Below are 15,198 nucleotides of genomic sequence, written 5' to 3' on the forward strand. Positions count from 1 at the left end.
CATTTAAAAATACTTATTTATTTAGTATATATATGTGTATGTGTCAGAATGTAACACATACATTCAGGGGCCTGGAGGTCAGAAAAGAACACTGGATTTCCTGGAACTGGAGTTATAGGCAATTGTGAGCAGTCTTAAAAGTGCCAAGAACTGAAGCTAGGTATTCTGTAAGAATGGTAAGTGATCTTAACCATTGAGCCCCTTCTACAGGCTGAGAATTAATATTTCTATTACCAATGGCAATTTAATTTTAATATACTTAACACACTTATGACTTTCAGACAATCACCCACTTAATTTTGTGTAATCTCTATACACTTATTAGTATTGGAATTTAAAAATATAAACAAGACTGCTACTACCAAGGTTTAATGTATCATAAGCTACATGTGCTAAATCAATGTTGTAACAAATATATGTCAACAATAACCTATCTGAAATTCTTGGAAGCAAGTAATATTCAGATTTGTTTTTTAATGAAAATATACAGCACACATAGTACATGCAGTAATCTGAGGCATCATTCACAACAGACACTATTACATACTGTCAACCATGTGACTACTCACATGGAGTAAGAGAAAAAAAGACTATAAATAGCATTCTGGCAGCTGATATAAATATAGACTGTCAATTAACATATGAAATAAATGAAAACAACTTTGGGACTTTGGAACCTTATAGATGACAGCTATGTGTTCTAACCTCTTTTCATCACAGAGAATGCATCATCAACAAGAATGTTAGAATTTTCACACACTCATTATAGACTCAGTCTTCCCTCTATAGACTCTTAGTAGACTGAACACATGGGACAAATGGCAAAATTCTACTGGATATCCTTTTGCTAAAAGTATACTGTTAAATAGTTTCACCTATAAGGCATAACTACTAGACACCACTATAGCATGATATTTGCACAGTCTTGAGTTTTTGCAGATGCTTATTTAAATACAACAGCATATTTAAGAATTCTGTAATACTATGAGTACTACTCTGAATAAAAAATTTACAGAAAGCAGTCATTTGATGTGCCTGTTGTCCTAGCTAAGACAAATGCTTGAGATCACAATTTCAACGCCACTTGGATAACAAGTGTAATGAGACCCAAGTCTCCACTTCAAAACTTAAAATACTAACCAAGCAAAACAAAAACTCTAAATAAAAACAATATAACTTTACTTAGCTAATTCCAGGACAGCCAAGGCTACCTAAAGAAACCCTGTCTCAAAAAAAAAAACAAAAAACAAACAAAAAAACAAAAAAACAAAAAAAAAAACAAAAAAAAAAAAACCAAAAAACAAACACCAAAACAAAACAAACAAAAATCCCATCATAATCAAAAACAACTCGGGGAAGAAAGGGTTTATTCAGCTTACATGGCCTAGCCACACACCATGAAGGGACGTCAAAGCAGGAACCAGAGGCATGAAATTGGATGTGAGAACTGAAGCAGAAACCCTGTAAGTAGTGCTGCTTCCTGGCTTCCTGTTCATCGCTAGCTCAGCCTGCTTTCCTTTACTGTCCAGGACCGCCCGCTTAAGTGTAGCATCAGCTACAACAGTCTGAGCTTTCCCACATCAACCATTCATCAAGAGAATGTCCCTCAGGCTTGTATGGGGCTATTACTTTCTCAAGTGAGGTTTCTGCTTCCGAAATGACTCTAGCCTATGTCAAGTTGACGTGTAACTAGCCAGTGCAAGTGAGAACTATTTAGCAAGCCCTATTTCTACTCTGAAAATTGTCATACCACATTAAAGAAAACAAACAAGCAACATTTTTTTTTTTTTTTTTACATCTCGAGATAGTGTTGCATAGTGGAAGGAACAGGCATTTTTATATCAGAAGATACAGGTTTGATTAATGCTCATGCTGTTTACTAGTGATGGAATCATACAGAAGTCATTTGCCTTTTTGAGCTTTGGTTCTCTCATCTGTAAAGTATAAATAATAAACTACTTGGCAGAATTAGGAATACTCTGTGGATTAGGAACAAAACAAAATATAAGACCAGGAAAGAGAATTCAAGGAAAAAGCCAGCTGTTTTTATTTCTATAGAAAGGAAAAGAAGAAAAAAGAAGAGGGAAGGGAAGCTGCTTTATATGCCAAAGAATTCTGCCAGAGGAAGTACTTATATCAAGTGTCTAGAACACTGGAAAAAGAAGCAAATCTTAAACATTTGAAATAAATATCAAGCATTTAAATGATTTTTCTACTGTTTATGTCATTATAAAACTTAACATGTTTTAAGATGCTGATAGTAGACTACCCCTAAAACATGAACAAAACTGCAATGACTTTTTTGTATGCAACTGTAGGGCACTGCATAGTTTTAAGAGATGAAACTTGTGACTACACTTTCAGTTTGTGCAAATAAATACAATAAAAGCAAGAGAAGTCAGAGAGAGTCCGCTGCCTTGAGAGAGAATACTTACTCCATTTTCTGCTGCAGCTGCTCAGAAAGCTTTTTGTTTTCCTCCTGAAGAGTATTCTTTTCATTCACTTAAGAATAACATAGAGGAGAAAGCATGTTAATACTATGTCAGGTTCTTAAAATGTCAACATTTATGAAGAATTTAGGATTCTCTCTCTCTCTCTCTCTCTCTCTCTCTCTCTCTCTCTCTCTCTCTCTCTCTCTCTCTCTCTCTCTCTCTCTCTCTCTCTCTCTGCTGTTGTAATTTTTTTGAGACATGGTGTCCTATGTACCCCAGGCTGATTTGGAACTCAGTGTATAGGCCAGAACAGCCTCAACGATCACAGAAATCCTCCTGTCTCAACCCCTTGAAAGGCACTGTTGGGACGTGAGCCATGACACCTGGCTTTCCAAACTTAAATCAGCATCTGGGAACCATCCTAACATAGAATTATAAAGCAAACCTAGAAAAATGCAGCAGAACAAGAATAACTAAATGCTAGTGGGCCACTAAGATAGGTTTGTCTCTGTCCCCTCCCTCCACAGCCCTGGTACTGACATTGCAGACATGTGCCATGAAGTGGATTCTGGGCAAATGATTTCAGATTCTCATGTCTGTACAGCAAGCATTTTAACACTGAGCTATCTATCCAGCCCAGGCTGAATTTTATACATTTGTCCCATGACTCCCCTCTGTATATTGCTAGTACATATGAAAAAAAACAAAGCCATCCTACAGAGTGACTTCACATGGGTTGGGATAAATCTTGTTTCAGGTAAAATTAGATTTTTTTCCCTTTTTTTTTTTAAATTGAAAATAGATTTTTTTTTCACATAACATACCCTGGCTACAGTTTCTCCTCCCTCTACTTCTCCTAGATCCTCTACACCTCCCCACCCATCCTGGTCAACTCCTTTTCCGTCTTTCATTAGAAAACAGACTTCTATGGGACAAGCAGACGTCTTTATTATTATCCCACAGAAACTAACATATTGGATTAGGATTGAAGGAAAAGAGCCCAAGAGAAGGCACAAGAATCAGAGATCCACTTATTCCCTACTCAGGAACCCCATAAAAAACTAAAATGGAAGCCGTGATATATATGCAACGGATCTGTAGGGTAAAGAGACCAATAAATAAATAAATAAATAAATAAATAAATAAAATAAATAAAATAAAAAAATAAAAATAAAATAAAATAAAAGTGGGGGGAAGAGAAGAGCCCTGGCGTGACACCAAGACAAGGACCCTCCAAGGGTGAGTTCATTTCCTGTCGGCCCTCTAAGCAGACTATACTCTGTTTTCCCAGTGGGAAACTCAGTTTTCATTTGCAAGTGGTTATGGATTGGAACTGCCTCTGGTCAGGGGTGAAGGCTTGTGTCCACTTTTCCTTTCAGTTCTAACTCTTGTCTCCTTACCAAGGCAGGCCTTGGTCTCAGTGAGTTCTCACATGCTTGGACCCTGTTGATTAGAGGGCCTAGTTTTCCTGGTGTCCTCCCTCCCCTCTTGCTCTGTACTCTTTCTGCCCCCTGTTCCACAGGGTTCTCTGAGCCCTGATTTGATGGAGACAATCCATGTAGGGCTAAGTTTTCCAAGGTTTCTCACTCTGCAATATCTGGTTGTTGACCTCTGCCTGTGTTCATTCCCACACTGATCTATGAGCACGGCAGAATGTTATTAGGAGTCACTGCTACAGATTTTCTGTCTATCTTTGTTGTTGTTGTTTTAAGAAAAGTTGTATCTGTTTTTATACCCTTGATCTCTAGGCTGTCTAGTGTAAGTTTCTTGGTCATCCAAGCAGTTTTGGGTATGGGTTTCATCTCGTGGAGTGGGTCTTAAGTAAGATCAGTCATTGGTTGGCTACTTCCGCAAGCTTTGTGCTACCATTACACTTGTAGGCAAGGCACCACTGCAGATCAAAGGGTTTGTGGCTGGGCTGGTTTTTCTATTTCTCCTTTGTTAGTGAACAGAAAACCCTTCTGTACCAAAGATGCTAGCATGGGATAGACAGGAGCTCAGCTTCTCCACATTCAGTGAGTTGTATAGGTACTATCTTCAGGAATAGGGCCTTTTTGTCTGTGGAGAACAATCTATAGTCTTGGCAAAAGCCTGGGTTGTTGGGGATTTCCACTGGACAACAAACTAATTAGATACAACCTAAGTCTGGTACTAGAAGCTTCATTTGGTGACAAGAGAGTCCAGGTAGGGCTGTTTCTCCTGTATTGTTTGACTATTTCATTTATGAAATATTCAATATTTCAAAACAATATTTCATACCTTCATATATGTTTATATTTTAGGAAGCTTCTACTGCATTAAGTTTCCATACTACCCCTCAAATGTCCCTTAATTTGAGCTCTCTTCCTGTATTCCCTTCCCCTCTCCACTTGATTATCCTGTTCTAGTCCCTACCCCCAATTCATCTATTACTATCTGTTTCCCAGGGAGATCTATCTGTCCCTTACTCTGTATCTAAGTTCTGTGGTTCTATGGATTGTAGCTTGGCTATCATTGACCTAACAGCTAATATCCACATACAAGTGAATAATACTATATTTGTTTTTCTGGGCCTGGAATACCTCATTCAGGATTATTTTGTTGTTGTCCTAATTATTTCCTTGTAAATTTCATGATTTTATGTTTTTAATGGCTGAGTGATACTTCACTATATAAATTTACCACATGTACCACATTTTCCAAATCTATTTTTTAGGTTCATGCCTTTATTTTTTCTTTTTTCAGTTCCAGATTCTGCTCAGAAGGTAGTTTACTCACTGAAAGAAATTAGTTCAGGTTTATAAGTTGCTACTCCTTAACGAACTTCAAGAATATGATTTACCTTTATTGGTAGAGGCTATTTTGCTATGACATCTTCTGAGCTCTAGTTCTCCTAGTTTAGTAATGCTTAGCCTATAGCAACATAGAAGCTCACTGACAGGAGCGCGGGGCTGCCTCCAGTGGAGATTACATCCTGTAGTTATGTTTCGGCTTAATAAAAATTAAGTAAGGACAGGAAGATGTAGTAAAGACAGATTCCAACATGTACATTTATAGTGGAATATATTTAAATTATTCATTATCAGGTATGATAAAGAAAGACTGATTTTACAAATGTGCTTACAAGTATGTTTTTAATATTTAGCATTATTATTTGTAATGCTGGCCATTGAACCCAGAGCCTTGGAAGCACTAGGAAATACTCTTTTTATAATTACGCTTATTTCAAGATAAGTGTCTAATATAACATTTGAAAATTGGACTGAATAACCGATGAAATTTGTTCTTATTCTCAGTATGAATAATTAGATTGCATACCTTAATATTCTTTTGTTCACAAGCATTATATAAAATTACCAGTTAATCAGTTACACAGAATTTGCATAATATGAAATACAGTAATCAGTACCTAAGAGCAAGTTAATGTTGCACAATAGCACTGATGTTGGAATCAAGGTAAAAGACACAAATAAGATATGCTTAGAAATATGCTTGCTGTCTTAAGCATGGTAAAAATTTAAAGGATAATGTAAAACGAAATATATATATATAAACACTTTTATGTCCAATTTCCCACTAAGATTAAATCTATAAAAGACACCTAAAGTGTAAAAAATTAAGCAAGTTTTATCAACATGACATTATGCTTTAAGGACACGGTGACTGTGACAGGGAACTCACTCAGCTCTGTGATGAGCTTGAGATTCTGCTGTCGGATGTTTTCAAACTCTTGCTGCTTTTTGTGCATGTGCTCTTCAGTCACTGCACAGCGATCACACAGTCCTGCTCTTAACCTGTGAAACAGAAATAAAACATGTCTCATCTACTAAAGCATATATCCTTATACAGAGTGAAGATCCCTTTTTACACATATTTGGGACTCTCTGGTGTTTCAGATTTTAGTTTCTTGGTTTTTATAGTATTTGCAAATACTCAATCCAAAACTCTAAAAAAAATTTTTTTCTTAAAATCTAAAAATTGAAATGCTTAAATCTAAAATTTTCAGAATGCTGACATGACATTGAAAAGTTCTGAAATTTCAGATAATTCTGAGTTTTGTAAGATTTCAGGTTATTCATTCATTCATTTATTCATTCATCTATTCATTCATTCAGGTTGATTTTCAAGGCTACTCACTGTAGACCAGGCTCACTTCAAATTCACCAAGATCCACCCGTTTCCCAGACACCCAGGTGCTGGGATTAAGGGCATGCACTGGCACTACCACCCAGGAAGTTTATTTTTGTTATGTATACAGATGTGTGTCTGTGCACGTGTGTACAGGTGTTCCAGGTGAGGTGTCAAATCTCCCTGGACTTAGGGTTGTATGAGGTCTGAGCTGTCTTCACATGGATGCTAGGTATCCACCTCGGGTTCCTCTGCAAGAGCAGCATGTGCTCTCGGGCTGAGCAGCAGTCAGGAACACTGGCTGCTCTTCCAGAAGTCCTGACTTCAATTCCCAGCAACCACATGGTAGCTCACGACTCTCTGTAAAGGGATCTGATGTCCCCTTCTAACATGTAGGTGTACATGTAGAGAGAACACTCTGCATTTAAAAAAATACATAAATAAAATTTAAAGAGTAGTATGTGCTCTTAATGGCTGAGCCATCTCTCCAGTTACAAATTTTGGATTATGGATGACTAAACTGTGTTACAGTACTGAAAGAGAGTTTTATATTTTTAAAGATCTAAAAAATTGACTTGGCAATTACAATGACAACAAACTATTTAATATTAACCCTTTAGTACAATCTTATCTAAATTGAAACCTTGCTATAGCATCATTTCTTAAATACTGCAGTTCTGGGTGAAATTATCACTTTAAATATCCAAGTCTTTTCTTTTCTTGAAACATTTAATTTTTTCTATGTATGTATGTGTACATACGTACGTACATATGTACGTATGTATGTATGCATGAATGTATATCTGTATGTATGTTTTACTTTTAGACAGGGTTTCACCATGTAGCCCTGGCTAGTCTGGAACACTCTATGTAGACCAGGTTGATCTCAAACTAATTAACATACTGCCTCAGTCTCCCAAGTGCTACAATCAAAGGCTGTGACACCATAGCCTAAAAAGTTATTCTTATTTCTGTTTTGAGACAAGGGCTGTTCTATTACGTTGCCTAGGTGGACCTAAAACTTACTATGTAGCCTAAATTGATCATGATCTTGTAATCTCCTTCCCTTAGCTTCCAAAACTGAGGGAACCAAATTCTCTTTTTGGGGGGTGGGGCTAGTAGGTAGGTGTGTATTGTATGTGGTATGTGTGCATGTGTGTGTTTGTGTACAAGAGTGCACATGAGCAGGCAGGCAGGTGACATGGAAGCTCACGACTGACAGTGGGGCCTCCTTAATCACTCTCCATCTTACACACTGAGGAGAGTCTCTCACTGACCCTGGAGCTCACTTGTGGCTAATATGGCTAACCAGCTTGCTCTAGGATTATGGGAAGACCATGATGTGTATGAGTTCTAGGGACCCAAATTCCAGCCCTGGTGCTTTACTCACTGGGACATCTTACAAGCCCCAAGAGACTTTTCTTAAGAAAGCTAACCTTGATTTTTATCTATTATAGTAAAAAGTAAGTCCTACCTAGTACTAAGTGGTCATGATATTTTAGGCAGTTCTGTATCTGTTTTTCTCAGTATAACACAAGACTCATCCAATGAATGTATGACAGATCAGTGAATACATAGGAAGAAAAAGTTTTGTATTTCTTTCAGCATTCAAAGAAACCAGTATACTAGAAAACAATGACAATATATTATTATGTAAAAAGATCATAAAGTATCTTTTAGTAAACTTGTAAGTACTAAAGAGAAAAGTGCATATATTATACAAGTATGTGCAGGGGATAGAAAATATATTCTAAAATGTTATTTGTTACCTTGTAGGCAATGATATGAGAATTTTAAGTTTCACACACACACCATAAAATCAAAGTTTCTCCAGCCCTACCATTTACATAATCAGAAATGCAGTTAAAGTGAAATACCCCACAAATCAATACTTCATATGCTTTAAGAAACTTCACCTCAATTCTTTACAGAATAAGCATCCAAATGTCTATGGAAGTCATAGCATATTAATATTTATAGCATATAATAATAAAATTATATGCATATAATAATAAAATTATATGCCATAATTTTAAGGTAAGTAAAGAAAGGGAAAATAAAAACTATATAATTTAACAAACAAAATCTAGATATTTTATATGAAAGTTATGGTCCTATCAACAATATTGATTTGAATGAAGAGGATTCATTAATAGAATTATAACTTACAGATCGAAGAAACAAAGAGTTGGTCTCTTGCCTTAGATGAAATATATTCTGGCCGGGCAGTGGTGGTGCACGTCTGTAATCCCAGCACTCTGGGAGGCAGAGGCAAGTGGATTTCTGAGCTCGGCCAGCCTGGTCTACAGAGTGAGTTCCAGAACAGCCAGGGTGATACAGTCTTGCTGCCAAATATGAAAACATTCCTGGGACCCCACAGTTGTTCTCTGACCTTCACATGCACATCAAGGTCTACATACATACACATGCACACAAAATAAGAAATTATCTCACCACTAGTGAAAAAAAAATCCTAGTTCAAATCAGTTAGCCGTTTGGTAGCAGATATGAAAATGGAAAGTACCTAATTCTGGAAGTATTTTTATTCTTTGGAATTGATCTCATCTGAGTGGGAGGAAAAGGTCTATGTATGAAGGCTGCTATGTTAACTTAGGAATATATAAATAGAAAAATGTATATATTGATAGAAAGTGAAAAACTATAAAAAGAAATCAGAGTAAGAAAGAAAGACAATTTATTAGTTTCCATATACTTGGAAATTAAAGGAAATGTAAGCATTGGATCAGGACACACCACCCTTAAGCTCCGCTTATATCTAACATTAAAGACACCATTTATAGGTTAAGCTATTATTGCTAAAAATAGTGGGAAACCATATATAAAACCTGGGAGTATATTGTCAGTCTTAGAAAGAACTTATTCAACAATGACATAAGGCTAAGGGAGAAAATCATTTCCAATCCCAGCAATGATTAAAAGTAAACCCAATGGACTCCCATTGAGGAGTCCCATTTTCTCATCTGAGTATCAAACTTACCTATCTTCTAAAATTTTAATGGTTTCCTGAAGGACTTTCTGCTGATCTCTCAGCTGTTGATTTTTGGTAAAGAATTCTTCTAGTCTCTGTGCATCTCTAAAGTTAGGAAATAAAAATTTATAGAAAATAATAAAGACAGTTCTGATATTATAACTCTGAAATTTTGTCTAAAAAACAAAAAGACCTGGCAACCACCTGGTGGCTCATAACCATGTATAATGGGATCTGGCATCCTCTTCTTGCATGCAGGTAGAATAGTGTGTACATAATAAATAAATGTTTAATAAATAGTAAATTTAGAAAATAAAATTAATAGGTGTATAGGAAGGATTCATTTTAATAAAATAAGTTCTTTCAAAAACATCTAGTGAAAGTAATTTAAAATGTATAATCAAATAGTTAAGCACAATGATTTCTGAGTTTTAGTACTTCTTAAAAATGATCTCCATTTTCACTTTGAAAAATGGCACCTGAATTAGTGGCTGTTATTTCAGGATTTACATCAGTAACTGTAACACTGACCCAAGGAGCAATATAAAATATTTCACCCTGTTTCTAGTAATCAATTCTGAAACATTGAACCAATTAGAAAAAAGCCAACCACTGAAGCTGGAGAGCACTGGCTGTTCTCCTAGAGGACTCAGGTTTGAATCCTAGCACCCAAATGACTACTCACAACCATCTGGAATGTCAGTTCCAAGATCCAAGACCTTCTTCTGGCCTCCATGTGCACCAGGCACACACATGGTGCACAGGGATATATGCAGACAAAACATCCATACACATACAAATAATGATAATAATAATAAAATTCCTTTTTAGAAAGTAAAAGTAAGCTGGGCCATGGTGGTTCATTGCTTTAATCCCAGTACTTGAAAGGCAGAAGACAGGAGAATGTCTGTGAGTTCCAGGTAAGCCTAGTTTTCAAACTGAGTTCCAGGATAGCCTGGGCTCCACAGAGAAACCCTGTTTCAAAAAAGAAAAAAAAAAAAAAGAAAGAAAGAAAAAAGAAAAAGTAACAGTGACAACACGTATAAAGGACATTAATACAGACAAAAATGAAGCTGAAAATCACAGCATTTAAGTGTAGTTCAGAATTTTAAAATGGAAGTAGCTCAAAAAAATTTAGAAGCAAAGTCTATTTATTCTTAAATAAAACATATTCCCATTATATTTTAAGTGGATACAATAGTGAATTTTACATATTAAGAAAATAATTCTATTTTTTGTTTCATCCAATAAAATGTATTAGCTTTGGAGTAATATATATCATAGAGAGAACTTACACATAAAATTTTTCTGAGATCACAAATATATTCATTATACATACAGAATATATACATATGATTCATAAATATAAGGCAATACCATCAGTATTAAATTCCATTAAAAGGCTGGACAGTTTATGAAATTCTTTTTTGGGGGGGGGAGTGGTAGGGGAGGGTTCAAGACAGGGTTTCTCTGTGGAGCCCTGGCTGTCCTAGAACTCACTCTGTTATCTAGGCTGGCTTCCAACTCAGAGATCCTCCTGCCTCTGCTTCCCAAGTGCTGGGATTAAAGGTGTGTGCTACTACCATCAGTTTTTTTTTTTTTTTTTTTGGAGAGCAGGGGGGTCGGTTTATGAAGTGTTATTACCCATAAATAATAAAATTTGTGCCATATAAGGAACATTATGCTCCAGGAGCTGCACTAGTAATGACTTTTTCCTGGCTACTTTGCGAGGTGGTGACAGTCAGGCTGTAGCAAGATCTTCAGTTCCCTATTCAACAGCCATTTTGCCAGCCTACTTCTTGCTAAGATTAATCTTCATTATGTCAATATTTAGTAGTTTTGAGGAAAGAAGTTGATCTTTTCTAATGTTTCATTTTGGGAATAATTTCAGACTTACAAATACATTGTAAATATGAACATAAAAAATTAACACTAATAACAACAATGCTAAGTGGTAACTAATTAGGAAAGTCTGTTTAAATTTTGCCAGCTGTTCCTTTAATGTAATTTTTCTGGTCCAGGATCCAACCTTCTATTTTTCATGATTTCTTTAATCTGGAAAAGTCTATCATATCATTGCATAGTTATTTTGTTGACTATGCTTCCCCATTATAAAACTGTTTTGCTAAGAATATGAGAAAAGCAATATTGTGATATTCTTAATAGGTCACATCAAGAGATACATTAGGCAAATTAATCTCCTTATTAGTGATGTTAACTCTGATCTTGATTTGTGAAGCCTGCTGGGTTTCTCAGTGGTAATGATACCCTTGCCTTTGTATTTAGTAACACATAAGGAGACATTTTGAGGAATTTATAAAATTTATGAATATGGCTTCTTTTCAAATTTCATATATTTTATAAAGTGTTTTGCATGCAAGTATGTTATGTGCACCATGTGTATGCTTGATCAGGAAGAGATCACAAGAGAGTGTCTGGTCTCTTGGAACTAGAGTTACAGGCTATTTGTGAGCAGCCACAAAGGTCAACTGACCCTGGGTCCTATGGGAGAGCAGTCAGTGCTCTTAACCATTGAGATATCTCTTTACCCGCAAACAGTGTTTCTCATTCTACTTATAACTTTTTAGGCCCAATAAATGGTTGTTGCCTTTAAGAATTTATGCTGTAAAGCTTCCCACACAATGATTTTTTCTGTGTCTATAATTCTTTCTACACTTACTGAAATCCCACTAATCAAGAGTCATCACTTTGTTTTAGAGGATCTATGACTGTTCACTATTTCCAGTTGTCTCAGACTTAATTACTGTGAGGCTTTTATACTTTCTTTGTTTTTATTTTTTTGTAACAATGTCTCACGTAGCCCAGGCTCTTTGACTCCTACTATGGAGTCAAGGATTACCAACTCTCTTTCCACTTCCCAAGTGCTGATCTTACAGAGCTGTCTCAGCATGTCTTGTTTTTATCTGGTACTAAGAATCAACCTCAGGGCTTTCCACATGCTAAGCAAGCAGTCTTCCCCTGAGCTACAGGACCACCCTTCTCATTATGTCCTTCTTTTCTGGCACCAAAACCATTATAGCTCATCTTGCATGCTATAAACCTCACATGGCTATCACCATTTCTCCAAAGAACATAGGTTCTTTAAAACTATGTTTGTTTGTTTGTTTATTTATTTACTTACTTATTTATTTCATGTGTACGAGGATTTTTGCCTACATATAAGTCTGTTCAGCACTGGTGTACCTGGTGTTCTGAGGCCAAAGAAAGCATCAGATCCCTCGAGACTGGAGTTGACAGTTAGGAGCCATCATTTAATCCTAACACTCAGAATGCAGATGCAGAAGCAGGTGGACCTCTGAGTTCAAGTCCAGCAGAATCTACATAGATTTCAAAGCTAGTCAAGGTGACATAGTTTAAAAAAAAAAAAAGTAATACTCACTTTCAACATTTCAAACTTCTTACAAGTATTACCAGCAACAATTTTTATAAAAAACAAAGGTTTTAAAAAATATTATTTTAGACTTATATGTATGTATAAGTGATTAGCCTTTATGTTTGTATGTGGCTATCTGGTGCCTGTGGAGGTCAGAAGAGGACCTCAAATCCCCTGCAACTGGAGTTAGATTGTATATGAATCCATGTGTGTTGGGAATTGAATCCTGGGTCCTCACCTCAACAAGAGCAACAAGTATTCTTAACCACTAAGGCTTAGTGACTAAGCCATCCAGATGCATGTTTAAAGTTTTCATATTCCTCTCATATCTGAATCTATTTCTGCTATCAAATATAGCTTTCCAGGTGTGAAGGAAAAGTTCCTCTTTTTTTAAGATAAATATAAATGGTAAGTAATCCTAGCTTTCAGTTATAGTCTAGAAATATTAGAAGCATAAGACAAGGTAGGCCTCTAGGTATATGCTATAAAGCAAATAAAAACCCACTTGTCATAATGACACTGTTTTGTTTTATGTTCTGACATTCTATTATGACAACTATTTCATATTCTCAAGTCTGCAAAGTGAATAACCATGAGTAAAACCTACTTCAAACTTGAAAATCACATGATTCATAGTTTAATATTCAAAGCAATTCAGGGGGCCTTCTGGTCATTCTAAACTTCTTAGAAATAACATCAGGATACCTATTTAGCATTCTTTTTTTGTATATGTGTACGTTATCAGGCATACACACATGTATGGTTGTGTGTGTGTGTGTGAATGTGTGTGGCCTCTCAAGATAAAGACTCATGTAGCTTGCCTGAACTATAAATCCTGCCTTTTCTGCTCACGACCTCTCACATAACTGGGACTGTAGATGCATGCAAGGCCTAGCTTTGCTGTTTAAGACAAGCTCTCATGTAGGTGAAGCTATATAACAGATTGGCCTAGAACTCCTAATCTTCCTATAGCTACCTCAAGTACAGAGTACAGGAATGCCACCATACCTTTCACCCCTCTCTGGTTAAGACAGGGTTTTTATGTAGCTTAGGCTGGACTCAAACTTACTATGTAGCAGAAACTAGTCTTAAACTCACAATCTTCCTGTCCCTCTTGTCCCTACTTGAGAAGTGCTGAGATTACAGGTGTCTGCCACCTTTGGCTTGCATTTCTTACAAGTTTAGAAATCTCACAATTAGGCTGGGCGGTGGTGGCACACACCTGTAATCCCAGCACTCTGGGAGGCAGAGGCAGGCTAATTTCTGAGTTCGAGGCCAGCCTGGTCTACAGAGTGAGTTCTAGGACAGCCAGGGCTATACAGAGAAACCCTGTCTCGAAAAAACCAAATCCAAAAACAAACAAACAAACAAACAAACAGAAATCTCACAATTATTCCCCTTTATAATACTTTGAGTACCAAGAATTAATATCCCAGAGAAAAGAATGATAAACACCAACAGCTCTCATTTCACTAAATATTCTATGAAAATATATTTTTATGTTAAAATATACATATGCATGTTAACTAAGTCTGTACTTAGAAATCAGTTATTTTTTACTTTAAAACATTAAAAAATCACAATTAATTAGCTCAAAACGAATTCATTTTTAAGTAAGACATAAGGCTTTTTTTTTTTTAATGAGACTGGCTATCAGTATCAATTAAGTAATAAATAAGACATTGGCATTACATACTGATACTTACAAAATTCGTTCCTTTTTCAGTTTGGTTACTTTGATTTGTAAACCTGCAAAGTAACAAAAAAAAAAAAAGCACAGTATTTTGTTACACGCTGTACCAATTCTAAAGCAGTTAACCAAGTTCCTTTATGAGGCAAATGCTACAATATTAAGCCAATTTAAACTAGCTTCTGAATACTGAACCAAGTCCCATTTGTTGTACAGTGTATTCCTCTTACTTGTACCCTTAGGCTAGGAAAATAAATCTGCAACATTATTGCTTTTAGTCTATTATATGACAGCCAAGTAGATTAAAAGTGAGTTATTTCCTTTCTAATAGTGAGAGCAAACATATAATTATCAGTTCACTATAAACTCTGGTCTGCGTTCTGACCCAGCCAATATATTTGCTAACACCTAGCACCTATGTAGGCTCAAGTCTCTAGAGATTAAGCTAGATTGTGTCAGGGATTTCTGGATTGGAAACAACGTTGCTTATAGAAAAGTACTTGGGGCTGGAGAAATAGCACAGTGGTTAGAGCACTGACTCTTCTTCCTGAGGTCCTAAATTCAATTCCCATCAACCCCATGGTAG

General features: G+C 36.1%; 1 protein-coding gene across 8 annotated transcripts in view; it reads right to left on the bottom strand.

The window, feature by feature from the left end:
* Window positions 1-15,198, bottom strand: part of Rbbp8 (RB binding protein 8, endonuclease) — a 72,374-nt gene that overhangs the window by 43,203 nt on the left and 13,973 nt on the right. For 7 of the 8 annotated variants that reach the window (XM_052155417.1, XM_052155422.1, XM_052155420.1 and 4 more), the window contains exons 3-6: window positions 14,629-14,671; window positions 9,538-9,633; window positions 6,093-6,205; window positions 2,436-2,502 (exon numbers count right to left, since the gene is read on the bottom strand). In XM_052155417.1, coding sequence (XP_052011377.1) covers window positions 2,436-2,502; window positions 6,093-6,205; window positions 9,538-9,633; window positions 14,629-14,671 — 319 coding nt within the window. Of the gene's footprint in view, window positions 1-2,435; window positions 2,503-6,092; window positions 6,206-8,708; window positions 8,885-9,537; window positions 9,634-14,628; window positions 14,672-15,198 lie in introns of those variants that run through there. The other variant, XM_052155421.1, reaches the window with a different exon arrangement.

This window comes from Apodemus sylvaticus, chromosome 13 (genome assembly GCF_947179515.1).
Source record: "Apodemus sylvaticus chromosome 13, mApoSyl1.1, whole genome shotgun sequence".
NCBI lineage: Eukaryota > Metazoa > Chordata > Mammalia > Rodentia > Muridae > Apodemus > Apodemus sylvaticus.